At 41.0% G+C, this 26,593-nt stretch overlaps 2 protein-coding genes and 1 long non-coding RNA gene across 3 annotated transcripts in view; 1 reads left to right on the top strand and 2 right to left on the bottom strand.

The window, feature by feature from the left end:
• CRHBP (corticotropin releasing hormone binding protein) overlaps positions 1 to 26,593 on the bottom strand; it is a 481,877-nt gene that overhangs the window by 428,690 nt on the left and 26,594 nt on the right. The gene's annotated exons all lie outside the window — the stretch shown is intronic.
• Positions 229 to 8,097, top strand: LOC309622576. Its single transcript, XR_014240993.1, has 2 exons — positions 229 to 3,742; positions 4,070 to 8,097. It is a non-coding gene; the product is annotated as an uncharacterized lncRNA (long non-coding RNA).
• On the bottom strand, positions 8,075 to 26,555 carry F2R (coagulation factor II thrombin receptor). The gene is made up of 2 exons (XM_082378223.1): positions 26,290 to 26,555; positions 8,075 to 9,322 (listed from the first exon to the last, which is right to left on the bottom strand). Exons 1-2 carry the CDS (start codon positions 26,375 to 26,377, stop codon positions 8,127 to 8,129), a joined length of 1,284 nt encoding a protein of 427 aa, XP_082234349.1. The 5' UTR covers positions 26,378 to 26,555; the 3' UTR covers positions 8,075 to 8,126.

The following is a 26,593-nucleotide window of genomic DNA, read 5'->3' as shown; positions in this document are numbered from 1 at the left end:
TAAGCACTTCTCAGTGCCATTATATACAATTAGTACATGTCATTTTAAATGGGTGTAATAGTCTTGGGAAAGCAGTCCTCCAGGGTTCAGCACCTAGAAGGTTTCCAGCCTTTAACTGATATGCAAATAAGGATGCTATTAAAAACTAGAAGTCTATTATTTTTTTGTTACTTATAATTATTTCTTAAGGATAGCTTCCCAGAAGCATACAACTGGGTCCAAGGTTGTATACATTTTAAGGGTGATGACATTTTGTCAAATTGCTCTCCTAAAGCATGTCCATCAGAATTCTCTTACCCTTGCTGGTATTTATATTTTCCTTCTTTCCATGCTTCCTTTTATGGCTGTTTATGGCTATCATAGAAAAAAAAAAATCACTGCTAATTAGATAGGTGCCAGTGCTATCTTGTTTTAAATTGTAGCTATTTGATTATTGCTGAGACCCAACATTTTTCCCATACAAATTATAGTTCCTCTTTCACCATTAAGTTTTTTTTTTTTTTATCAACTTGTAAGAGGGCTTCTATAATGGAGAATTTACCCCAGATTATTGTATGTGCCACAAATATACATTCTCAGAGTTGGCTTCCTAAATCTTTGTTTTTTCCTTTCTTCTTTGTTTTTCGTGACAGAGTCACGACTCCCCTCAGGATGACTCTTGGGCTGACTCATTTGCCTGAGGGTTTCCAAAGCTGCTCATTCCAGCACCATCAAGACTGAAGCTCCTGATGCTGACTAGCACCCTTAGCATGTCCCTGAGGTCACCATTTTTCAGCCAGACCCAGAGATAAGAAACAAATGCACATCTGCTTTCTGGTAGCCAGGCGCTGCTGCTATCTGCAGGGCACTATCTTTACAAAGGAGAGTCGGGAGTCGCCACTCTAAACGCCCAGCCTCTTATGAGTTGGTTTTATGTATGAGATTAGAAAGTTTTAAGCTATCTTTCCTCTTAGAAAAAAGCCCACGAGGAGAGAAAATATACATCAAGATAGATATCACCTAAGGCAAATTCTGATTAAGCACTTATCCTACTGCTACATTAAAAATTGCCCCAGCAAGTGATTTTAAGGATATGAGAATTGAATTTTCTGAGTGTCTGGACCTCTGAGCTGGCCCAGTTTTGCCTCAGGGTCATGTCTCAGGGCCCTGCTACTTCAAGTGTTCCAAGGACTGGCAATGTCAACATGGCCTGGGAACTTGTTAGACTCACAGCCCCATCCTAGACCTACTGCATCAGTCTGGAGTCGATCAAGACGCCCAGATAATCTGAATGCATGTTAAATTTGAGAGGCACTCTTAAAGCAGTGGTATCAACTCTGGCGTACACAACAGAATCTCATAAAGGGCTTGAATACAATATGGATGTCCAGGCCCAGCCCCCAAAGATTCTGATTCAGAGAGCAGGGACTGGGCATTAGAATTGTTTAGAAGTTCTCCCGTGATTCTATGTGCAGCCAGAGATGAGAACTGACTTAAAGTTTCTAAAAATTCCTTCTAACAAGGCAGAATTGATAAACTCTCTAAAATTTGAGGTCTTCAAATTCCATGCTTCTTAACCATTACATTTTATGTTTAAACCCCAAAATCAGCTCCTGGAGGAGAGAGAAACACTGAAAAAAATTTTTTTCTTTTACTTTGTTTTGGCCAGTTCCAAGAACAACTAGGTATCTCATGATAAGAAATGAAACATCAAAAACACACAAAACAGGGACTTCCCTGGTTGTCCAGTGGTTAAGACTCTGCACTTCCTTTGCAGGGGGCGTGGGTTCAATCCCTGGTTGGGGAACTAAGATCCTGCATGCCACGGCATTACCAAAAAAAAAAAAAAGTAAAGATTTGGGGTTTCCCTGGCAGTCCAATGGTTAAGACTCAGTGCTTCCATTGCAGGGGGCACGGGTTCGATCCCTGGTCTGGGAACTAAGATCCCGCATGCTGCACAGCCAAAAAACAGAAACAAAACAACAAAAACCACATACACACACAAAACAACTGAAGTTCTGCTGTTCAATGAATCTCAGTATTGACAATCCCCGCCTTAGTCATGTTCTCACTCCCCAGCATGGGTCGCACAGCAGCACACTAAAATGGCCCAATTCTGTGGTTATTAAGATGAGCAAAACAGCCTGCCTGGCTCTGCCACCCACCCCGACATCTTCAGGCTACTATAAATGCAGCTTTCAAAGCTAACTCTCTAGTGTTCATGAATCATTTCCTGACGTGATGACCAGCCAGCTGGGTAGAAACATACTATGTTATCTGAATTCAAGATACTGCTGAATCTGACGTCTAGTTTTCTGTTTCCAGAAGACCAATGTGCCGTTCCCATGACAAGAAGCATGGCGTTTGCTGCTCTCTTAATAGAGATGCCACCACAGGTGGGTCATAGCAGCTGGCTGGAAACCAGGCCTCATGCAAAACTTTCCATTCACCAGGCCACACCGGACCTGCTGCCTGACATCAACTTCTGTTGCTCCAAGATAATGATCCCCTCAGCTGTAAGGCTGCCAGAAACCCAATATGGTGGCCTGTAGCTGTGAACCAACCGTCTTACCTCTTTGTGCTTTATAATATGACCAGTTTCCATGTCTTCTTGAAGGTGACAAAGTTGAGAAATCTTGCATAAGACCAGTGTTCTCAAATTTTCTTGAGACCTTAATACACTTAAAAATGATTGAGAACACCTTAATACACTTAAAAATTATGAGGACCCCGAAGAGTTTTTGTTTATGCAGGTTATATCCAGTGGTGTGCTGGAGTCAGCTTGTACCAGCTCACGAGAATTCAATATTCAGGAATTTTTCAAGCCAACTGTTAAACCATTAGAAGCTTGAAATTGGCAGCAGAGGCAATATTTACACCGTGGAAATTGGCAAATGCTGCATATCAGAGCCTTGTTTCCTTTTCTGGAGATTGGGTTTAGCAGCAAACCCCTGCTTCTATTGACCACATTAGACATTAAAATGGAGAATTTTTGAAAATATTTCTTTCAGTTAAAAATAACAATAAACCCATTACTCAGCCATAAAAATGAATGAAATCATGCCATTTGCAGCAACATGGATGAACCTAGAGATTATCAGACCAAGTGAAGTCGGACAGAGAAAGACAAATATATGATATCACTTACATGTGAAATCTAAAAAAAATGATACAAATGAACTTATTTACAAAACAGAAACAGACTCACAGACATAGAAAACAAACTTGTGGTTACCAAAGGGGAAAGAAGTTGGCGGGGTATAAATTAGGAGTTTGGGATTAGCAGATACAAGCTATTATACATAAAATAAATAACAAGGTCCTACTGTATAGCACAAGAAACTATATTCAATATCTTGTAATAACCTCTAACAGAAAAAATCTGAAAAAGAATATATTAATATAAATACATGTATCAATATAACTGAATCACTTTGCTGTACACCAGAAACTAACATATTGTTAATCAATTATACTTCAATAAAAAAATAAAAAATAATTTAAAAAATAATGACAAATCCATTACATGTTAACATAAATACCATATTTTTCACAAAGAAAAATTTCCCCCAAAACAGTGATTTCGTGAAGAGAGTTACCTTGGTTTTCATTTTGGCAAATCTCTTTAATGGCTGGCTAAATGGAAGAGTCAGATTTTCATATCTGCTCCTGCATTCAATCTGTTGTGCTACCACATGTCACCCGGCCTCTGGAAAACGCAGTTGTATACTCGTGAGAGAATCAGACCAAAACACTATCTTAAGTCTTTTTTTTTTTTTTTTAAAGGAATTACTTTATTTTTATTATTTATTTATTTTTAGCTGTGTTGGGTCTTCGTTTCTGTGCAAGGGCTTTCTCTAGTTGCGGCAAGCGGGGGCCGCTCTTCATCGCGGTGCGCGGGCCTCTCACTATCGCGGCCTCTCTTGTAGCGGAGCACAGGCTCCAGACGCGCAGAGCTCAGTAGTTGTGGCTCACGGATCCAGTTGCTCCGCGGCATGTGGGATCCTCCCAGAGCAGGGCTCGAACCCGCGTCCCCTGCATTGGCAAGCTGACGCTCAACCACTGCGCCACCAGGGAAGCCCTATCTTAGTCTTAAGAGAGTTCTGACCCCGTGCATCTCCTGAAAGGGTCTCAAGGACTCTGGGGATCATGGAATTGGAGCATTTCTCGTCTCTGCTCGGATCACAGCTTCCTTAACTGCACCTTCTCCACAAATCAGACTCAGCTCATCCTGCGGTTCATTATTCTCCATGCACATTTGGTCTAGCAATTTGGAAAGGAACAGCCACACAGCCGTGCCAGTTCTGCCAGGAAACTACTGTTGGTGACTTTCCCAGTAAATTTCATTATGGCACTTAGGTGAGAAGCTACTAGCGGAAGGTCCAGGCCTCAGGAAAAAAGCTTCATCATAAACGTTGCTTAAGTTTTTCCATTTGCTCTCAGAGCTCAAGACTTCCTGAAGGACATGCCGACATTTCTCTTAATTTCTTAAATTCAAAAGTATAACTTCAAATTTTCCATGTGTGTATTTAACAGACAAGAATTCCATTTCCTTTAAAATCCTATTTTTGACTTGGTGGAAAAAACATGCTTTTTTGTGTTAAGAAAATTTGTTTCTTGATTTCAAACATATTTTGAAAAATAACAACAAAAGAGCTTAAAGGTCACTTTCTGGTTAGAGTGGGAATCCTATTTTTCTGGTGGTCATGAGCTGGGCTGACTTCATTCAGTACATCCATTTCTGAAATACTGTGTAGACTCCAGGCCTCAGAAACTTAAGCTTGTGTGTTAACTTAAAAATTCTGTGTGCTAACGGAATTCTTGTTCAGTTGAAATAACTTTTCTGCTGACTATGAATTTAGAAGAGCATTATCAGAATTTTGGGTTGATTTTCAGCTCTCAGAGGTACTTGTAACTTTGCTTTTAATTCCCCATCCTCCCTCTGCCCCAGGTAGTGTTAGATGGCAAAGAACTGTCACTCAAGGGTGGCCCTTCCTTGAGTTTCGACATATGTATCCTCTGACATTTAATTTGTTTCTCTCTTCACTAGGAAAGAACTGCAGACTCAGAGATATAGAAAACAAACGTGTGGTCACCAGAGGACGTGGGTGAGGAGGGATGAATTGGGAGATTGGGATGGTCATATACACACTACTATATAAAATAGGTAACTAATAAGGACCTACTGTATAGCACAGGGAACTCTACTCAATACTCTGTAATGGCCTATATGGGAAAAGAATCTAAAAAAGATAGGAACTTCCCTGGCAGTCCAGCGGTTAAGACTGTGGGCTTCCACTGCAGTGGGCACAGGTTTGAGCCCTGGTCGGGGAACTAAGGATCCCCCATGCCGCACAGTGTGGTCAAAAAAAATTTAAAAATAAATAAATAAATAAATAAATAAATAGTAGGTATATGTATATGTATAACTGATTCACTTTGCTGTACACCTGAAACAAACACAACATTGTAAATCAACTACTCTCCAATTTAAAAAAAACAAAAAAAAACCCAACTGCAGACTCTATCCACAATGCTCATAACCCAGGAATCTGAGCATGTTCTCAATGACATAACCTTGAATTTTCCTAAGAAGGGATTTAAAAAAAGACACAGAAATCTAATCACCCAATGCCTTTGGTAGAGATTGTGCTTTTTTTTTCCTTCGAGTTTCATTCTCTGCACCCCAGGAAGCTGACCTTTATGGGCTCCATCATCCAGGTTCCCTTGACCTCTGGGGATAAGTTAAAATCAGGAGCAATGGGGAGGCACCAGCAAGAGATCAGAGGGTGGGGGGAGAGGAGGTCTGTGTATTCCCTCCTCCACTCGTTTTAGGCCTGGGGTGGTAACAGCTTTCCCTAATTGCTAGTCCCTGGGGTGCTTCACCAGCTCTTGTTGGTTCCCTTAACCCTGGCCATGCCTCTGCAAATCACCGCTTCATTAACCGCTGTTCAGCTAAATCCTTAGACTGGCCTTCCTGACAGGCTCCAAAGATACAATAAAATCTTATTCCAAACAGATACCAAGCAAACTTTCAGGTTTATTAATAGAGGTTACATACATTTTTTTAAAAAGAACATAAAAACAGTGATGTAATATTTTATAAGTACATACTGATAATACAGTAATGAGTCTTATTAAGTCAGAGGTATTTTAAGATAAACAGAATGAATAATCAATGACAGTATATCTCCACTAAGTTGGATAAAATGAATATCGTAACTAAGTTAATAAAAACAATGTTAGCTTCTACTTACAAGACATACTTTTATGTAAATCATTCTACGGCATTTGGAAACAATTTGCTCTTTTAAATAGGTAAGTACTTGCCTTACAACTTTCTACTCTTTTTGTTTGTTTAAAATGCCAACATTTTTTCATAAGGAAAGAAAGATATAATTCAACCTACTTTTCAAATTATTTTCTCAAATACATGAGGATATTCTGTACTTGATACTCATCATAGCTTGTAAAATCATCTCATTAACTCTTAAGAAAAGTGAATGGAAAATAGAGAATAATTTTCCTGGATTTCAAAGTCAATTCCATTTTCTTCTGCCATTTCTAATCCGACTGACATAATTAATGTTTTAAAAATCTGATTTGAGTAATTTATTGAACAAAACATTTGTAAATAGAGTCCAATTAAGACAGACTGAAGGACTTAATATTTTTTAATCCTTAGTTGACATTTTGGTTTATTTTTTTCAATCTCTTTTATGTAAAACTTTGTTTTCATGTTGATACATAGATTGGTGATCATATTACGTACAGAATTTATAATTTTTATCTTGCTTGAATAACATTGTAATAAAACATTTCATATTGTTACTGAAGGAGTTATTTTTAAAAACACACTTCCTGTACTATATTATGTTTATCTCAAGTTATAACCACAGGGAGAAGTAACCCAAATGTTCAAAGTTCTTTATCTGCCAGGCTTATGTGGAACTTGCTTGGTGACATCTGGCTAAAAGCACTTCTTTACCTAATGATGTGTTTCTTTCACACGTCCCACTCTGTGTATCGGCCCACTTTGTTATTCTTGACAGCAGGTTTCAGTCTGACTCAACTCTATTTGCCCAGCACCCATTAGGGTGCTCAGAGCACACGATGGGTGTCCATGTTTGCTACATAGGTGTTTCCATCTGGGAATGGTCCTTGCAGCATAACTGCTAGAAGTGAACGTGCCTTCTTTCTCCACTCTTAAAATGGGCAGTCTTTTATATTCATTATCTCTTGGGATAGCACATCCTACTTCACCAACTTCTAATAAACATGATAAGCTCACGGCCAGTCCTTGAGGGAATCCCAGCAGGAGACAGCAAACATGGTGGCCCTGGTCCCTCTGTTCTCTGAACTGGCCCTGTCTTGTACCTAATGCTTGGAGTCCTTCATCTGGGGGCAGGGTGCTTTGAAAGCCAACCTCAGGTCACTGGTGGGACCTCTGCTCATTCTTAGTTTACACACACGGCATGTAAAACAGTAAAAATGCTACCCATATTATCTGTTTTAATAATTTTTAGAATTCAAACTTTGATACGTTTAACATGAAAAACAGCAGAACTTTCTCTACACACAGATAGTACTAAGTCTCATCCCTCAATAACTTAAACATTGCTGTTGGACAATTTCAAAACACTTATTGGCAAAAGCTGTGTAAGTCCAAACTGTAGAATCCCTCCCTATTGATGGACTTCTTCAGATGTTCAGGGCTAAACTCCAACCTAAACTTTGCATATGAAATCAGAGAATCAGAGTTTACTTCCATAATCTCTGGTGAAAAAAAGAGAGGGTTTCAAAGTGCCTATTCTATACTGCACTGCAAATGATACAAGTATATGTGTATAAATACGCATATACACACACACATATATCTATAATAAATCACATAAATTTATGAAAAAAGTGACATTTCAGTTCTTGTTGTAACACTCTCTTGTAATAACATTGTTTTCTATTCCTGTTATTTTTTTCCTGTAACTAACAAATATATATGCTTAATGGCTCTCATAAGGAGGCATGTAAATCATACATTTGTTGTTTTAGATGGTAAAGTAAATACTTTTTTGTCAGGGACTAAGTAGAATCCTCAGGTTATTTGCTTTTTTAACATTTTCTTTTTAACTCACTGTCGGTCTCTTTTCCTAAGTTAACAGCTTTTTGTATACGCTGCTATTCAGGTTACTAGAGCAGGTGTCCATTTTACTTGCCATCAACTGACCGCTGCTGTTATAGCTGCTGGGATCTGAACTTTCTTTGCAGCATAAGATACTGTAGAGGTACCTCTGGCACTCAGAGGAAGCATAGTAGTAAATCAAGGGGTCAATGCAACAGCTTATGCTGCTGACACAGACACACAGGAGGTAGGCAAAGTAGGCAGCCTCTGTCATGGAATTATGGGAAAGGAATGCATAATGTAGAATCAGCAGGACGTTTGTGGGTCCAAAGCAAAGGACGAAGATGCAGAAAACAGCAGCTGACAAGAACAAAGCCCGGGACTTCTTGCTCTGGTTGGCAACCGCGGAAGAGCTAAGAGATCGGATGATAGACACGTAACAGACTGTGGAAATGATCAACGGCACAAAAAAGAAGACGGCAGAGAAGGCTGAGAAGTAATATGAGTAGTAGCCTTCGAGCAGCGTTTGGTTGAGCACATCGTGACAGGTGGTTATGTTGAGCCCCGGGACCTGGGTGGTCTGCTCCTTGAGGAGCAGAGGTACCACCCCCGCGATGGCCATGGCCCAGATGGCCAGACAGGTAAAGGAAGCCCTCCCCAGAGTACGCCAGGAGAGCGACTGCATGGGGTATACCACAGCCAGGAACCGGTCAATGCTGATGACCGTCATGAGCATGATAGAGGCATACATGTTACAGTAGAACGCCGCGGTGATGAAGCGGCACATGGCAGACCCAAATCTCCAGTCACTTCCGGAAAAGTAGTAGCTGATCTTAAATGGGAGCACAGACACAAAGAGCACGTCTGCCATGGCCAGGTGCAGCATGTACACCACGGCGGGCTTCTTGATCTTCATCTTTAAGATAAACACGATGATGGCCATGATGTTTAGAGGAAGGCTTACGAGGAACACGCCGGTGTAGACGGAGGGGATAAAGACAGTCAACCAGGTGCTGGTCAGATATCCTGAGGCATCTTTTGAGATGAACACGGGGGGTAATTTTTGAGGAGGACTGCTTCTATTGCCGGAGCTTAATCTGTCTTCTGTGAATTCACTTTCATTTTGGTCCTCATCCTCCTTCAGTGGGATTGGTTCAAATATATCATTGGGATTCCTGAGAAAAAATGTCCGGGGACCCAGAGTATCATTTGTTGCTTCTGACTCTGAAAAGTAAAAATTTTAAAACGAATTAAAAAGGCAAAAGAGACAAGGAGAGAGTACACTTTACTTTTGCTTTTTGTTTTCTTCCTAGGAGAGTGGGTGGTAGAGAGCAGGTGATACACAAGGGGATCACAGACTTTATCAGGGAATTAGCTAACTCAAAGTAGTGTACCACATTTTGTTCTGGCACAGCAAACCCTTTTCAAACTCTGCTCCTCAGAGATATGAGGTGAACGATACACTTTCAGAGATCTGCAGACATCAGGAAAGGCTGAGGACGTGATGTGAAAGAAAAGAGCCGTGACTTCTTTTCTATACGAGCCACTGTCTGTATAAACAAATCACTCCCAGACTATGCGACTTCTCTTTCATCCGTATGTCTGCATGTATACATTTTCTCCATTTAGCTTGTGGCCACCCCTTGAAATCCATTCTTCCTTGTGGAAAAATCCACATAGAAAGTTGAGGGAACATCTTAAAGGTTACGGAGCTACAGGTGAACTTGAGTAGGACCGAGGGCACCCATTTCCATGACCGTTATCCATGTGACAGTAGCTTTCCTTTACTAGCTTCAGTTTGTTTACACAGTAGAATGTCCCAAATCTCTCCTCATATTTGGGTCCAAGCCACAGTCTCAGGTTATCGACTAATGTAACCACAAGGTATCTACCACACCGTCATCTTCCTGTCTCCTTCCTTAGCGGGCCAACGCAGCAGATGTCCTAGGCCAGTGGCCTTCCTCAGCTCAGTTCCAAAATGCCACATGCATGCAGGCAGATGCCAGGCCAACCAGGCTCTTTTGAGTATCAACCAGAAGTCAGTTGCAAACGTCCTTCTTTTATCACCCTCCTCCACCAAAAACATCCATTTGAAATGTTCACCAAAGAAATGCAGCACTTAGTTGCTGGAACTCAACCAGCTTTTCCTTCCCAGGAGCTTTGCTAACATTCTGTCACTGAGGAGACTCGGACAGAGAGCCTTCGCTGGGCCTTGGCAAGCTGAGGAGTGGGGAGAGAAACCACAGGGGGAAAAGGATGAGGTTTCTATCCCTGGAGGCATTGGCCACGAAGGCTGGATACACACGTTACTCAGAAGTGATGTTAGAGGAATGAAAACTGGCTGGAAATTGGGTAAGTACAGCGGATTTTTAAGCTTTCGGTTTTATTTTTCAGCAGTGGAACCTTCCTGCAAACAAAAACTTACACAGAGGGGCATAATGCAATAAAAGAGATAGTTCTGCTTCTGTAAGGTCCTACCAGACCCTAGACAAAAATTACAAAAAATTACAAACTCTGGATCCCCTTCCTCCCCCAAATCAATGACCTGAAGTTATTTAGGTTCACAGGGTCATGTCAGGGAGGGGAGGGGGTGGATCTTCAAAGAAAGGATGGCAACCGGTGGGTTCATTGTTTTCAGTGGCTTTTAGCTTGAGAGAAGGCCAAAGTCAGTGCCACAAAAGATGGTTGAAACTCAGATAGAAAACCCGTAGTCTCTATTGCCTGAAGAACCAGAGGAAAGAGTTCAGGGCAACTACAATCACTGGAAAGTGAGGAGAGAATCCCAGAAAAGAAAAAGTCAGAGACGGATAGAGAGAGCACCAAATTCCAGTGGAAATTCTGCCCCAGGCTTGGGTTGACTCTAGAACCTGCACACTCAGGGAAGATGTGAAGCAGCTCTGCTAGAGTTAACACATTTCTGACTGGAGATGTATTTTGGCCACAGGTGTTAGTTTCTGCAAAAATCCCCGGGTCAATAATGTGTTAAAAGAATGGAAGTGCTATTTGAACTTCTTGCTCAAGAGGAAACGTTTGCAGTTTGAGTTCAACCAAATTAACTGCCTGCTAAAGCAAAAACACCAACATTCTTTGGAGAAATAAAACAAAATCTTGAGTCTTTACAGTAAGATAATGTCCAGCAGACAATTCAAAATCATTCGATATAAAGAGAATCAGCAAAGTGTGACCCAGTCTCAAGAGAAAAAGACAATCAATGGAAACCAATCTCAAGATGACCCGGATGTTGCAATTAGCAGATAAGGATTTTAAAGGGTATGTTGCAACTATGCTCAATGAAGGGAAGAAAAAGATTTCATTGAAATGAACGAAAAAATAGAAAATAGCAACGAAACCAACCAATGGAAATTCTAGAACTAGAAAATAAAATACAATAAATTGGCATCTATTTCCAAAATGAAAAGCAAACCTAAAGTAGCACCAACCGATACACAGTAGAACAGGGCCTGGTAGTGAAAGCTTGAGGTCAGATGACCTCAGCAAGAGCATGAGTGGGTCCCCTGAGGGTAAAGGGGTGATCTGGCAGATCTGTCACAGGGGAAGAACAAAAAATCTGCAGTGATCTGTATCATTTTCACAGACATAAGGAACAAATGTATGAATACCAAGGGGAGAAGGAGGGGATGGGATGAATTGGGAGATTGGGGTTGACATATATACACTACTATGTATAAAATAGATAACTAATGAGAACCTACTGTATAGCACAGGGAATTCTACTCAGTGCTCTGTGGTGACCTAAATGGGAAGGAAATCCAAAACAGAGGGGATATATGTATACATACAGCTGATTCACTTTGCTGTACAGCAGAAACTAACACAACATTGTAAAGCAGCTATACTCCAATAAAAATTAATTAGAAAGAAATCTGCAGTGATGAGCCTCTGAGTACACATATACAGCTAGATTGTTCTCCAAGGGTAGGAAACTGTTCCTATTTAACTCTGAGTCTGCACTACCCTGCCCCACATGTGGTAGGTATGGACCTTAAGTTGGCTTTTAATCACAGATTTGCATTCTAATACTGGCTCTACCAGGAGTCACTTAACTGCTCTGAACTCAGTCTCAGAATCATTAAAATCGGATCCCAATACCTGTCTGGCCTACAAATCTGGCAGCCAGGGGCATCACTTGTTAAATAGGATATACGTTCACTTTGTAAACTTCAAAAATTAATCAGTGTAAGAAATTATTCTTCTTCCCCTACCACTTCAATGTGGTTTGCTTTTTGCTCACTCTCAATCATTTTAAATTAAAATGGAATCTGTTCCTCTTCCCTTCCTAAACATTTAGCAGTGTTTGGTTTTTCAGTGTGATGAGGGACACGAAGAGGCTGTAAGGTACGGGGCCCCAGTATTCAGAGCCGTAAATCAAACTTCAAATTCACAACCGTTTCCCAAAGTATCGCTTCCTTCCCCTTTCGAAGCATCTAATTCACTCTGTACATCTTGATCCAGTCACATGGGGGCCTGACCCTGGTACAACAGCCCCTGTGGGAAGTGAGGCTACCCTTGAGGTCAAGAATGTGTGGGAAGCGGAAGAAAAGAATGAATGAGTTCTGGCATTTTAAGGCCACAAAGATATGTGTCTTCAAAAACGCTGACCCACAGGAACCTTAAAATAACATGACTCTCTGCTGTAGCTTTGGGGACCTGGCCAGACTGAGGACTCCTGCCACAAATGGAAGGGAGAAAAGTGCACGCACGCGTGTGTGCACACACACGTGAGCATCAGGACATGACCTAGAGGAGTGACACCTCTTGAAAACTACTGAACACTCATAACTAAGCTCTTAGATGCCATCACTTGGTCTGAAAATTAAACTCTCATTAGGCTTTACTCTGTATTTAGTACTTCGGGAATAAGTATTTGTTTTCAAAAATTTCTTCCCTGGCTAGGCCTTTTTGGGCAGTATGGTGTTTATGACAGAAACATTATACCCACTGGAACATGACATTTTATAGGCTGGAGCCCAGGAAGAATGCATAATCCCTTGATTAAATATCATTACCTAAGGTATCACCTATTCTTGCCACCATAGGTTTGATATTTTGGCTTTTATGGGATTACAGGATGTCAACAAATTTTGTTTGTTTGTTTAACTATATACCAACATCAAAGAAAGAACAAAACCAATTCCAGGTGACTACATAAATCCAACTAGCTCAAGCCCCTTAGGTTGAAATTTGAGTTTGGGTATCTTGCTTTTCCTTTAGTCCTAGCCCAACTCATAGGTCAAGGAGAAAGTGCCTGTCAGTGTATGAAAAGCTCTTGTAACCCATCTGTGTTTTTATTCTTAAGTTATGGTTTAAAAAAAAAAAAACAACTAAGTCAGGTCCTAAAATTGGTTCTCATACTTGTTGCTAAGTTTCACTTAATTTAGGTTTCTCTAAAATGGCTCTAGAGTAATTTTGTTGTTGAACATAGCGTATTGCTAACGAGCTTAAGTGTGGACTCTAACTCTGGAGATTGTTAAAAATTAGTTAGTCAGGCACAGTGCTTTTTCTGACTTTGACGAGATCTGGCCTGGAAGCAGAGTGGTGACCAGATGCTCTCTCAAGGTCCCATGTGATCCTGGAAGTTATACCATTTCATCCTCCCACAACATGTCAGCCTTGGTTCCGACTCAGAGCACTGGCCTATAGGGCTCATGCTTTTTGGGAATTAAGAAAGCAGAAGTCCCAGGACCTTGCCTACATTCACACACACAGCAGGAGAGATGTACCCTGCATTTCTCCACGAGTGACTCAACACTACAGGCTAAAGAGAACTAAAGAGGATGATAGAAAAATGATGGAAACATACTAACTCCAAGCAGAAAACAGCAACGTTACAGGAAGACTCCACTGTCTCAAATGCAAACGCACACCATGAAAAGAAGTGTTCCTTAAAGAAATGGCAGGTTCCAGATCTGGGGGGAGGAAAAACACAAGAGGAGTCTTGAACGTCTTCAAAGAACATTAGGGTCAGGTCAGAAAGACTCTGAAGTTGATCCAAAGAGAGCTCCCCACTGGCCAAAAATCATTAAGAGAATAATGATGGAAATGAATGGAAACACTGGAAACATGTCATATTTGTTAAGATCTATGAGTTCATAATGATGCTCAAAGGAAAATAAAACCTTTTTTGTCACTTTTGGAGGAAATGAGGGGACCCAGTCTGAAAATTGGTAAATAAAGGCAAGATTCAAGCATTTGTCTTGCCTTTTCTATAAACAAAATATTTCAGGGAAACCAAAGAGTCAATGAGGAAAAGTTCTACTTTATAAAATAATTCCAGCTCATAAACACAGAAACAGTAACAGATTTAGAAATGCATCTTAAAGCTCTTCGTGAAATAAGATTTAGTACAATGATCATCAGTTGTTGCTAAAAACGTTAGGTGAAAGGATAGGTGATAGGGAACTTTCTAACAACTGGATCATCTGACAACACCTGAGTCCACTGAGTAACCTTAAAATCTCAAAAAGAGAGACAATCTTGAGGTGATGAAACAGGTGTGTACACAGCACCACTGCTCAGGTAGTCTTGCAGAAAAACAAACTTGGATCAGGTTAAGCCTGCAGACGGACCACATTACGGAAAATGCAGAGGACAGAAGGGCATGTTGAACACCACTACAAGATGCAGCTGGCCAGATCCAGTATGTAGAAAAGTCTAGAAGACGAATGACCCTGTTTCTCTGACAAACAGCCTTGAAAAAGGAGAAGAGGGAAAACCATTACAGACTAAAAGATTTAAGAGACACATCTACCTAATGCAACAGTGGGCCTCATTTGATCCTGATTCAAGTAAACCAACTGTAAAAAGCATTTATGAGACAATCAGTAAAATGTGAACACCGACTGAACAGTACATGATATTAAGAAACAGTCCATTTTTTTAGGTGTTATAATGGTATTGTGGTTATGTGAAGAAAAGAGTTCTTATCTCTAAGGATATATAGTGATGCATTTATGGATGAAATGACACAATGTCTGGGATTTGCTTTAAAATTGTCCATTTGGGGAGGAGGAAAGTGAGAGTACCGATAAAACAACACATAGGGGGTAATTACACTGTCCACTTTTGGTATGTTTGAAAATTTCCATATAAAATGAAAAGTAAAAAAAAAAAAGAAGAAGAAAAAGAAAAGCAAATATTTTATGCACATTTACTTGCCACTAAAAACTAAGGACAACAGATTCACCAGAGGGCAGACAGCAGAAGCAAGAAGAACTACAATCCTGCAGCCTGTGGAACAAAAACCACATTCACAGAAAGACAGACAAGATGAAAAGGCAGAGGGCTATGTACCAGATGAAGGAACAAGATAAAACCCCAGAAAAACAACTAAATGAAGTGGACATAGGCAAACTTCCAGAAAAAAAATTCAGAATAATGATAGTGAAGATGATCCAGGACCTCGGAAAAAGGGAGGCAAAGATCGAGAAGATGCAAGAAATGTTTAACAAAGCCCTAGAAGAATTAAAGAACAAACAAACAGAGATGAACAATACAATAACTGAAATGAAAACTACACTAGAAGGAATCAATAGCAGAATAACTGAGGCAGAAGAACGGATAAGTGACCTGGAAGACAGAATGGTGGAATTCACTGCTGCAGAACAGACTAAAGAAAAAAGAATGAAAAGAAATGAAGACAGCCTAAGAGACCTCTGGGACAACATTAAACACAACAACATTTGCACTATAGGGGTCCCAGAAGGAGAAGAGAGAGAGAAAGGACCAGAGAAAATATTTGAAGAGATTATAGTCAAAAACTTCCCTAACATGGGAAAGGAAATAGCCACCCAAGTCCAGGAAGCACAGCGAGTCCCATATAGGATAAACCCAAGGAGAAACATGCCGAGAAACATAATAATCAAATTGGCAAAAATTAAAGACAAAGAAAAATTATTAAAAGCAGCAAAGGGAAAATGACAAATAACATACAAGGGAACTCCCATAAGGTTAACAGCTGATTTCTCAGCAGAAACTCTACAAGCCAGAAGGGAGTGGCATGATGCACTTAAAGTGATGAAAGGGAAGAACCTACAACCAAGATTACTCTACCCGGCAAGGATCTCATTCAGATTCGATGGAGAAATCAAAAGCTTTACAGACAAGCAAAACCTAAGAGAATTCAGCACCACCAAACCAGCTCTACAACAAATGCTAAAGGAACTTCTCTAAGTGGGAAACACAAGAGGAGAAAAGAACCTACAAAAACAAACCCAAAACAATTAAGAAAATGGTCATAGGAACATACATATCAATAACTACCTTAAACGTGAATGGATTAAATGCTCCAACCAAAAGACACAGGCTTGCTGAATGGATACAAAAACAAGACCCATATATATGCTGTCTACAAGAGGCCCACTTCAGACCTAGGGACACATACAGACTGAAAATGAGGGGATGGAAAAAGATATTCTACGCAAATGGAAATCAAAAGAAAGCTGGAGTAGCTATACTCATATCAGATAAAATAGACTTTAAAATAAAGACTGTTACAAGAGACAAGGAAGGACACTACATAATGATCAAGGGATCAATCCAAGAAGAAGATATAACAATTATAAATATATATGCACCCGACATAGGAGCACCTCAATACATAAGAAACTGCTAACAGCTATAAAAGAGGAAATCGACAGTAACACAATAATAGTGGGGGACTTTAACACCTCACTTACACCAATGGACAGATCATCCAAAATGAAAATATATAAGGAAACAGAAGCTTTAAATGACACAATAGACCAGATAGATTTAATTGATATTTATAGGACATTCCATCTGAAAACAGCAGATTACACTTTCTTCTCAAGTGCGCTCGGAACACTCTCCAGGATAGATCACATCTTGGGTCACAAATCAAGCCTCAGTAAATTGGAGAAAATTGAAATCATATCAAGCATCTTTACTGACCACAATGCTATGAGATTAGAAATCAATTACAGGGAAAAAAACATAAAAAACAAAAACACATGGAGGCTAAACAATACGTTACTAAATAACCAAGAGATCACTGAAGAAATCAAAGAGGAAATAAAAAAATACCTAGAGACAAATGACAATGAAAACATGACGATCCAAAACCTATGGGATGCAGCAAAAGCAGTTCTAAGAGGGAAGTTTATAGCTATACAAGCCTACCTCAAGAAACACGAAAAATCTCAAATAATCTAAACTTACACCTAAAGGAACTCGAGAAAGAAGAACAAACAAAACCCAAAGTTAGCAGAAGGAAAGAAATCATAAAGATCAGAGCAGAAATAAATGAAATAGAAACAAAGAAAACAATAGCAAAGATCAATAAAACTAAAAGCTGGTTCTTTGAAAAGATAAACAAAATTGATAAACCATTAGCCAGACTCATCAAGAAAAAGAAGGAGAGGACTCAAATCAATAAAATTAGAAATGAGGACTTCCCTGGTGGCACAGGGGTTACGAATCTGCCTGCCAATGCAGGGGACACGGGTTCGAGCCCTGGTCCGGGAAGATCCCACATGCCGCGGAGCAACTAAGCCCATGCGCCGTAACAACTGAGCCTGAGCTCTAGACCCCGAGAGCCACAACTACTGAGCCTGAGTGCCACAACTACTGAAGCCCGCGCACCTAAAGCCTGTGTATGCGACAAGAGAAGACACTGCAATAAGAAGCCCGCGCACCACAACGAAGAGTAGCCCCTGCTCAGCGCAACAAGAGAAAGCCCGTGTGCAGCAACGAAGACCCAACGCAGCCAAAAATAAATAAATAAATAAATTTATAAAAAAATAAAAATAAAATAAAATTAGAAATATAAAAGGAGAAGTTACAACACACACCGCAGAAATACAAAGCATCCTAAGAGACTACTACAAGAAACTCTATGCCAATAAAATGGACAACCTGGAGGAAACGGACAAATTCTTAGAAAGGTATAACCTTTCAAGACTGAACCAGGAAGAAGCAGAAAATATGAACAGACCAATCACAAGTAATGAAATTGAAACTGTGATTAAAAATCTTCCAACAAACAAAAGTCCAAGAACAGATGGCTTCACAGGTGAATTCTATCAAACATTTAGAGAAGAGCTAACACCCATCCTTCTCAAACTCTTCCAGAAAATTGCAAAGGAAGGAACACTCCCAAACTCATTCTATGAGGCCACCATCACTCTGATACCAAAACCAGACAAAGGTACTACAAAAAAAGAAAATTACAGACCAATATCACTGATGAATATAGATGCAAAAATCCTCAACAAAATACTAGCAAACAGAATCCAACAATACATTAAAAGGATCATACATCATGATCAAGTGGGATTTATCCCAGGGATGCAAGGATTCTTCAATATACGCAAATAAATAAATGTGACACACCATATTAGCAAATTGAAGAATAAAAACCATATGATGATCTCAATAGATGCAGAAAAAGCTTTTGACAAAATTCAACACCCATTTATGATAAAAACTCTCCAAAAAGTGGGCATAGAGGGAACCTACCTCAACATAATAAAGGCTATATATGAGAAACCCACAGCAAACATCATTCTCAATGGTGAAAAACTGAAAGCATTTCCTCTAAGATCAGGGACAAGACAAGGATGTCCACTCTCACCTCTATTATTCAACATACTTTTGGAAGTCCTAGCCACGGCAATCAGAGAAGAAAAAGAAATAAAAGGAATACAAATTGGAAAAGAAGAAGTAAAACTGTCACTGTTTGCAGATGACATGATACTATACATAGAGAATCCTAAAGATGCCACCAGAAAACTACTAGAGCTAATCAATGAATTTGGTAAAGTTGCAGGATACAAAATTAATGCACAGAAATCTCTTGCATTCCTATACACTAATGTTGAAAAATCTGAAAGAGAAATTAAGGAAACACTCCCATTTACCATTGCAACAAAAAGAATAAAGTACCTAGGAATAAACCTACTTAGGGAGACAAATGACCTGTATGCAGAAAACTATAAGACACTGATGAAAGAAATTAAAGATGATACCAACAGATGGAGAGATATACCATGTTCTTGGATTGGAAGAATAAATATTGTGAAAATGACTATATTACCCAAAGCAATCTACAGATTCAATGCAATTCCCATCAAATTACCAATGGCATTTTTTACAGAACTAGAACAAAAAATCTTAAAATTTGTATGGAGACACAAAAGCCCCCGAATAGCCAAAGCAGTCTTGAGGGGAAAAAACGGAGCTGGAGGAATCAGACTCCCTGACTTCAGACTATACTACAAAGCTACAGTAATCAAGACAATATGGTACTGGCACAAAAACAGAAACACAGATCAATAGAACAAGATAGAAAGCCCAGAGGTAAACCCACGCACCTATGCTCAACTAATCTATGACAAAGGAGGCAAGGATACAATGGAGAAAAGACAGTCTCTTCAGTAAGTGGTGCTGGGAAAACTAGACAGCTACATGTAAAAGAATGAAATTAGAACACTCCCTAACACCATACACGAAAACAAACTTAAAATGGATTAGAGACCTAAATGTAAGGCCAGACACTATAAAACTCTTAGAGGAAAACATAGGAAGAACACTCTTTGACATAAATCACAGCAAGATCTTTTCTGATCCACCTCCTAGAGTAATGGAAATAAAAACAAAAATAAACAAATGGGACCTAATGAAACTTCAAAGCTTTTGCACAGCAAAGGAAACCATAAACAAGATGAAAAGACAACCCTCAGAATGGGAGAAAATATTTGCAAACGAATCAACGGACAAAGGATTAATCTCCAAAATATATAAACAGCTCATGCAGCTCAATATTAAAAAAACAAACAACCCAATCCAAAAATGGGCAGAAGACCTAAATAGACATTTCTCCAAAGAAGACATACAGATGGCCAAGAGGCACATGAAAAGCTGCTCAACATCACTAACTATTAGAGAAATGCAAATCAAAACTACAGTGAGGTATCACCTCACACCAGTTAGAATGGGCTTCATCAGAAAATCTACAAAGAAATGCTGGAGAGGGTGGGGAGAAAAGGGAACCCTCTTGCACTGTTGGTGGGAATGTAAATTGATACAGCCACTATGGAGAACAGTATGGAGGTTCCTTAAAAAACTAAAAATAGAATTACCATATGATCCAGCAATCCCACTGCTGGGCATATACCCAGAGAAAACCACAATTCAAAAAGACACATGCACCCCAATGTTCACTGCAGCACTATTTACAATAGTCAGGTCATGGAAGCAACCTAAATGCCCATCGACAGACAAATGGATAAAGAAGTAGTGGTACATATATACAATGGAATATTACTCAGCCATAAAAAGGAACGAAATTGGGTCATTTGTTGAGATGTGGATAGATCCAGAGACTGTCATACAGAGTGAAGTAAATCAGAAAGAGAAAAACAAATATCGTATATTAACGCATACATGTGGAACCTAGAAAAATGGTACAGATGAACCGGTTTGCAGGGCCAAAACTGAGACACAGATGTAGAGAACAAACGTATGGACACCAAGTAGGGAAAGTGGCGGGGGTGGTGGTGTGATGAATTGGGAGATTGGGATTGACATATATACACTGACGTGTATAAAATTGATGACTAATAAGAACCTGCTGTATAAAAAAATAAATAAAATAAAATTCAAAAATTAAAAAAAAGAAGAAAAAAGATTGAACCTAGAACAACTGGAGGGATAAAAAGCAAACAAACAAACAAAAAAAACTAAGGACAACAGTTTTTGCTTTTGTTTTTCTTTTGTCTTAGATTTAAGGGGGAAAAAGTTCTTGAATGTTTGTGTGAAGATAGTTTTACACTGAGAGAATTCATTTGATACCAACCCCTCCAAGGTTTTTCTGAAATATGGAGGAGTTGGTGTATGAAGAACACTTAACACGTGTCGACCACCTACTATGTGTCAGGTACTTCGCTTAACTTACCTCATGTAACTGTAACATTTTTACGAGATAAGCATTATAACCCCCATTTTATGGCCAACATGGAGGCACAGAGAGGCTAAGTAACTAATCCAATGTCACGCAGCTAGGAAGTGAAGGAGCTGGGATCTGAACCCAGATCTGCCTGGCTCTAAAGCTCATACCCTTTGAATCACATCACCTTACCCTGTCTCGTTAAAAAAGTTGTGAATTCAGGACATACTCCCAGAAGAGTACTACTTTTTTTTCTCTAAGCATTTCACCAAACAAATGAATCTACCCACCCTTTTGAACTATAGCAGGCAGGACATGGCCACGTGAATGTATAAGTTCAGTTGATGATGTGCACAGCTGTTGCTTGGGAATCAGGAGTCCTGCTGACCTTGGTGACACACCAGCCACATGCCAACAACCCAGTCCTCACAGGACAGATGTAGTAAAGAGATGTTCAAGGACTAAACAGAGAAACAAATTTTTAAAATATTGTCCCAGATGCAGCAGAGTAAGAGCAAGTAAGTGAACAAAAACCTCTTATGGAAAAGCCAGAATTAAAGGTAAAATAAGGTAAACACTGGCTGCAGAGTGAAGAAGAGATCGCCAGTATCTGAGGTGGCCTCTCCTCCCATCCCACCTTCTGGAGCAGGGACTCCACAGGGAGCATAGGAAAGCAAACCGGCGGGGGAAGCTGGGAGAGCGGAGGTTACAGGAAGTGAAGGCAACCAGAAAATGTCAATGTCAGTGCACCCAAGGCCATTGCAGGCACTAAGAAGTGTGTGGGTCCCCTCCTGAAGGTCAGGGCCTGACTCGTGGGGTCAGAACACTAGCAGGCCTCTCTGGGAAGGGCTCTGATTCCCTGGCTCTCCCCCTTCCTCCACGCCTGTTCTCCACCCAAAGTTACAGGCCCTGAGCCCAGTGTCCTGGGAACACCGCTCTCTACTCTCCAAGACCAGCTGAAAGGAAAACTAATTCACAGTAAAGGATGTTTATAATCACCAGTTTCCGCGGAACCAAGCTGTCACCACGCTCCAACCCCACCCAAGTTCTACTGCAGTTTGTAAACCTGAACTCAAACAAATTAGGTTCTAGAGATGATAGAAACCATCATAAACAGCACTTCCTGGAAAGCAGAACTCTTCTTGTAAAGCCAAAAAGTACTTCAGTTCTGCTAACTGCAGAACAGTGCACTGCACCTGCTGCACTAGGTTTTAAATGATGGCAGAGAATTGACAGTGCTTATGCAATCAATTTACAGGACTGTAACAAGATTTTTAAAAGATAGAATAGTGTAGAAAATATTGGAATGCATAGCATGTGGTAAAGGTGAGTACTGGTTGGTAAAACTTTTGTTTCTATACACTATACACTATGACTGCCCATGAATATTTATTGCACACATAGGCAGCAACTGTGTCATCATGTAAAGCGTATTTCTTACAGTCCTTACTGCTGGTTAGCAAAAAAGAAAATACTGGAAAACACCCCTTTAATATACCATAATACCTGACTTCTAATACACCATAGACTTGAAATATAAATAGATGAGATTAGATTATGTCCTTTCCTAAAGTTCAATAAATGTGTTTTGAAGTGCAAATTTCAGATTATTCCTGTTATTTCCAACTGCAGGTTCTTTTGAAAGGAAATAAACGTATAAAGGCCGGTAATGGCCTTTTAAGTGGCAAAACATCATTAGATGCCTTGGGATGGAGGAAAAGGAGGCGTAACTTCGTGGGTTTTTCCAAGCCTTATCCCAAGGTCAATGTGGGAGAGAGTGTCTGGGGAAGCTCAATCTAGAGAGTTATATACTCTGACAGTTTTAGGCATAAGCATGAGAGGGTGAAAGGCAGAATGAAAGAAACCACAAAATAGGGAAACAAACAGAAAATGCTCAATGTTGAAACTGTGAGCCCTTGATACTAGCATCACAGTCAAAAGTAAACCAAGGCCATGGTTCCTAATGATGCTTCTGGGGTTTTTGTGAGTATCCCATAGTAAAGGGGATATAGTTCCCCAGATACAAAAGGCCACACATTGTATGATTCCATTCACATGGAATATGGAGAAGAGGTAAACCCAGAGAAACAATAAGCAAATTGGTAGCTGCCAGGGGTTGGGGGTAGGGAGGATGAGGGCTGAGTGCTTGATGGGGACCGGGTTTCCTTTTGAGGTGATGAAAATTTTTGGAACTAGATAGAGGTGGTAGGTGTACAACATTGTAAATGTATTAAATACCACTAAATTGTATACTTAAAAATGGTTAATTTTATGCTATGTAGATTTCACCTCAATTTTAATTAATTGATTTTTACATTTATAGAGTTTATTTTGATACTAATCTTATTTCCCATTTTGATTCCCTTCATTTCTTTCTGAGGATTCAAATTGCCATCTAGTGTCAATTCCTAACTCCAACATAGCTTCATTCTATGCCCCTCTTTTGCACTGTTATTGTCAAATATATATTACATTTCTAGGTCATATGCTCAATAGTACAATTTTATATTGTTTTATGCAATTATTTTTCTTTAATTCTTTTTTGTCACAATTTAATCTTTTTACTTTTTCATACCATTTTTAAAGGTTACTTTCCATTTACAATTATTATAAAATATTGGCTAAATTTCCTGTGTAGAAAAGCTTGCACTTAGGAAAGAAAGGCCTGTGATCAAATCCCAGTTCTACTTCATTGCACTTGTGACTTAACCTCAGTTTCCTTACCTGTAGAATGGGGATGACATCTACTCAAAAGGTGGCTAGAGAAATAAGTAAGGTAGTATATGTCATGTACCTAAGCAGGGTGTTGGCTGTAGTAGGTTCTTGATATGAGGTGGTTGTTCTTAATTAAATGTGAACACGTGGGGTGTGGGAAGGGCATTTTGGCCAGAGGGAGTGGCCAGGGGACAGAAGCCAGAGAAAGTTCTACCTTGGAGGTTGAACTAGAGGGTGGGGGCCGGGTGAAGTACAGGTAATGTAACAGGTTATGTAATAGGGGAGGCTCTGAAATAAGGGAGGCTGGACAAGGCTAGGGACCCATCCTGCAAGGGAAGGGGCACCTCCCTCTATGCTAGGGAATTGAGCTTGACCCGGTGGGTAGGAAGGCAGTACACAGAATCTCCCATCCAACCCCCTCTGCCACAGTCACCATCAGCTGTTCTGGTACCTTTCACTCTCCAGATCTTTATAGAATTTATGAACATCACCTCTAGAACACTGACACTCTTTGATGAAAGCATCTCACTTAAATTGCCTGGACAAAGGAATGTAAACTGGTTAATGAACTTAGGAATTTCTCAACAAGTATCTGCTGAGTGAATATCTGTTCTAGACTCCACAGGGATAAACGGAGGTTTATAATCTTAGCCTGGGAGATGACATACTCACAAAGTGACAATGCAGGAAATGCCAAAATGAGTGGGGGGACAGAAAGCCCGAGCGTGCTTTAAGAAAGCTCACACTGGTGGGCAGGGCCAGTCCTGGAGGCATTTCCTATAGCTGGGGTCTCTCTGCTCCTCACATCACATAGAGCTGGTTAAGACAGACATTGTTTAGAATTGCGGATGCACGGTGATAATAAAAAGCAGACCTATTTTTGGTTGATTTTATTAGTGATTTAAAACTACAAAGACAAAGCCCCACTTATTTCTTGCATCCAGGACCCCCTCCTCTATTTGGAATTTGGGTGCATCATCTCTGAGACTTAATTTCAGAATCAGCAAAAGGGGATAAACATTTGAGAGGGTGAAATGAGATAATGTGAAGTGAAAATGCCTCCGGGCCCAGGGTTTGACCCAGAATATGGCACATTTTTTTTTCTCAGAATATGATACTTAACATGCGTTCCTTTTCTTCTCTCATCCTCTTTTCTTCTCTCCCTCCCAAAGTGGTCCCAGAATCCAGTGTAGATAAATCGGCCAATGTTATTCAGTTCTCTTTCTAACTATGCCAGATCTGTGCATCCTAGCACGCCCCACTCGGGTTGACGAAAAAGCAAAAAGTGTGGCAGAAACAGCAGTCTTGACTTCTCTAGCTAACACAGGCCCAAAATCTTTGGGTTCCCATGTGGGCCTCTTAGTGTTCCTAAAAGCATCACCTCAAAACTCACCCTGAGCAAACATGGAGAGCAGGGAAAATGCCGTGTCTGTCACCTCTTAATCTCCATACGCCTACACTCCTTCTGGTGTGAAAACAATAGAGTACACAGTCTTTCACAGATAATAAGAAAAACAGCTAGAATTTGTTTCTAAGTGAAAAAAGGGGTTGAAAGCTTACAAAGTACTATTGCTACAAAGAAATAAAAACATTTCCGCCCTCCCTTTTTAACTAGGGTTTTTACAGGCTAAAAGCAACTTCTCCGCCCTGCTTTTTTAAGAGCGAGAGGTTGGAAAGTACATTTATTTGCTCAAGCAGTCAGATACTTAAAAATACACACTATTAGTAATGAATGTATTCTGGGTGAGCAACCTCCTGCTCCCGGCAGATCAGAAACTGAAATGGTTTCATCCCATAGGGTCTGAGGGAGCCGGATTCTGAGGGGATCTCTTTCCTCAACTCACTTGGAAGCTTGGAAGACTGGGTTCTAGAGAACAAACAAAGCCTCCCAACCGCCGCCACCGCCTCGTGGCTATCCTGTTAGCACCCAACATCCCGCACCACGACCGCCTCCTGCACACAAGGCCTGTAGTTTTCTACTAAGCGGGCCAAGGCACTAAGCTTTTCTCTACACCACTTTCCTGGCCTGCAAACTGTGCAAGAAAAACAATTCCAACAAGACAAAACTTCAGCGGGAGCGGTTCTCGACCGCATCTTGAAAAACCCGGAACGTTTATTGGTGGAGCAACGTGAAACCCTTTCTTTTTGGGGTGGTCCTGGGAGAAACAGGCCACAAAGTGACAACAAATGCAACGAGGTCCCTCAGGCTTCCCCAAGAAAATCCGACCCCGCTCCTCCTCCAAATCCAAAACCCTGCCGCGGGGCCGGCTGCATCCTCCAAAACCCAGTGCAAAGGGGCATCAGCTGAGCCCGCAGCGGGGGTGGGACGGGCACCCCATCTGGATATGAGTTGCTGAGACTCCGATCTCAGCCCGAACGCCCGTCTGGCTCCCGGGGGAGCTGCTGCTGTGGCAGCCGGCGCAGTCAGGGGCACCCACTGAGTCCCGGAGCAGCAGTGTCCCTCCTCCTCCCGCCCGCCCCATTCCCGAGGAGGCCCGGGCTGCGGGGCCGGGGGTGGGGACAGGGAGGGAATGCCGGGGGCAACTCTCACCCGGCTTGGGGCCTCGGGCGCGGGCCGACAGCAAGGGGCCGCATAGACTGAGCCCCGCGGCGGCGAGCAGCAGCCACCGCGGCCCCATTGTCCGGAGGCTCGGGGCGCTCGGCGCGGTCGGTGCGGCGCTGCTCCGGGAGACGGGCCCCGCCGCCGGGAGGCTCGGGCCGCACGCTCTGTCCCCCCACGCCCTCCTCGCGCAGAGCCCGGAGGGCGGCCGGGGCGTGCAGACACAGCGCTAGACGCTTGGCAGGAGGAGGTTGCTCGGCAGGACAAGGGGCGCTGGGCGCGGGCGCGGGTGGGG

This window comes from Balaenoptera borealis, assembly GCF_965194805.1.
Source record: "Balaenoptera borealis genome assembly, chromosome: 2".
Classification (NCBI taxonomy): Eukaryota; Metazoa; Chordata; class Mammalia; order Artiodactyla; family Balaenopteridae; genus Balaenoptera; species Balaenoptera borealis.
The sequence above is the reverse complement of the archived record's forward strand: the minus strand, read 5'-3'. Positions and strand labels throughout refer to the sequence as shown.

Coding starts and splice junctions, on each gene's coding strand:
- F2R (XM_082378223.1), bottom strand. CDS start 26,377: ATGGGGCCGCGGTGGCTGCTGCTCGCCGCCGCGGGGCTCAGTCTATGC. Junction 9,323..26,289: donor CGCCCGAGGCCCCAAGCCGG/GTGAGAGTTGCC, acceptor TTTACTTTTCAG/AGTCAGAAGCAACAAATGAT.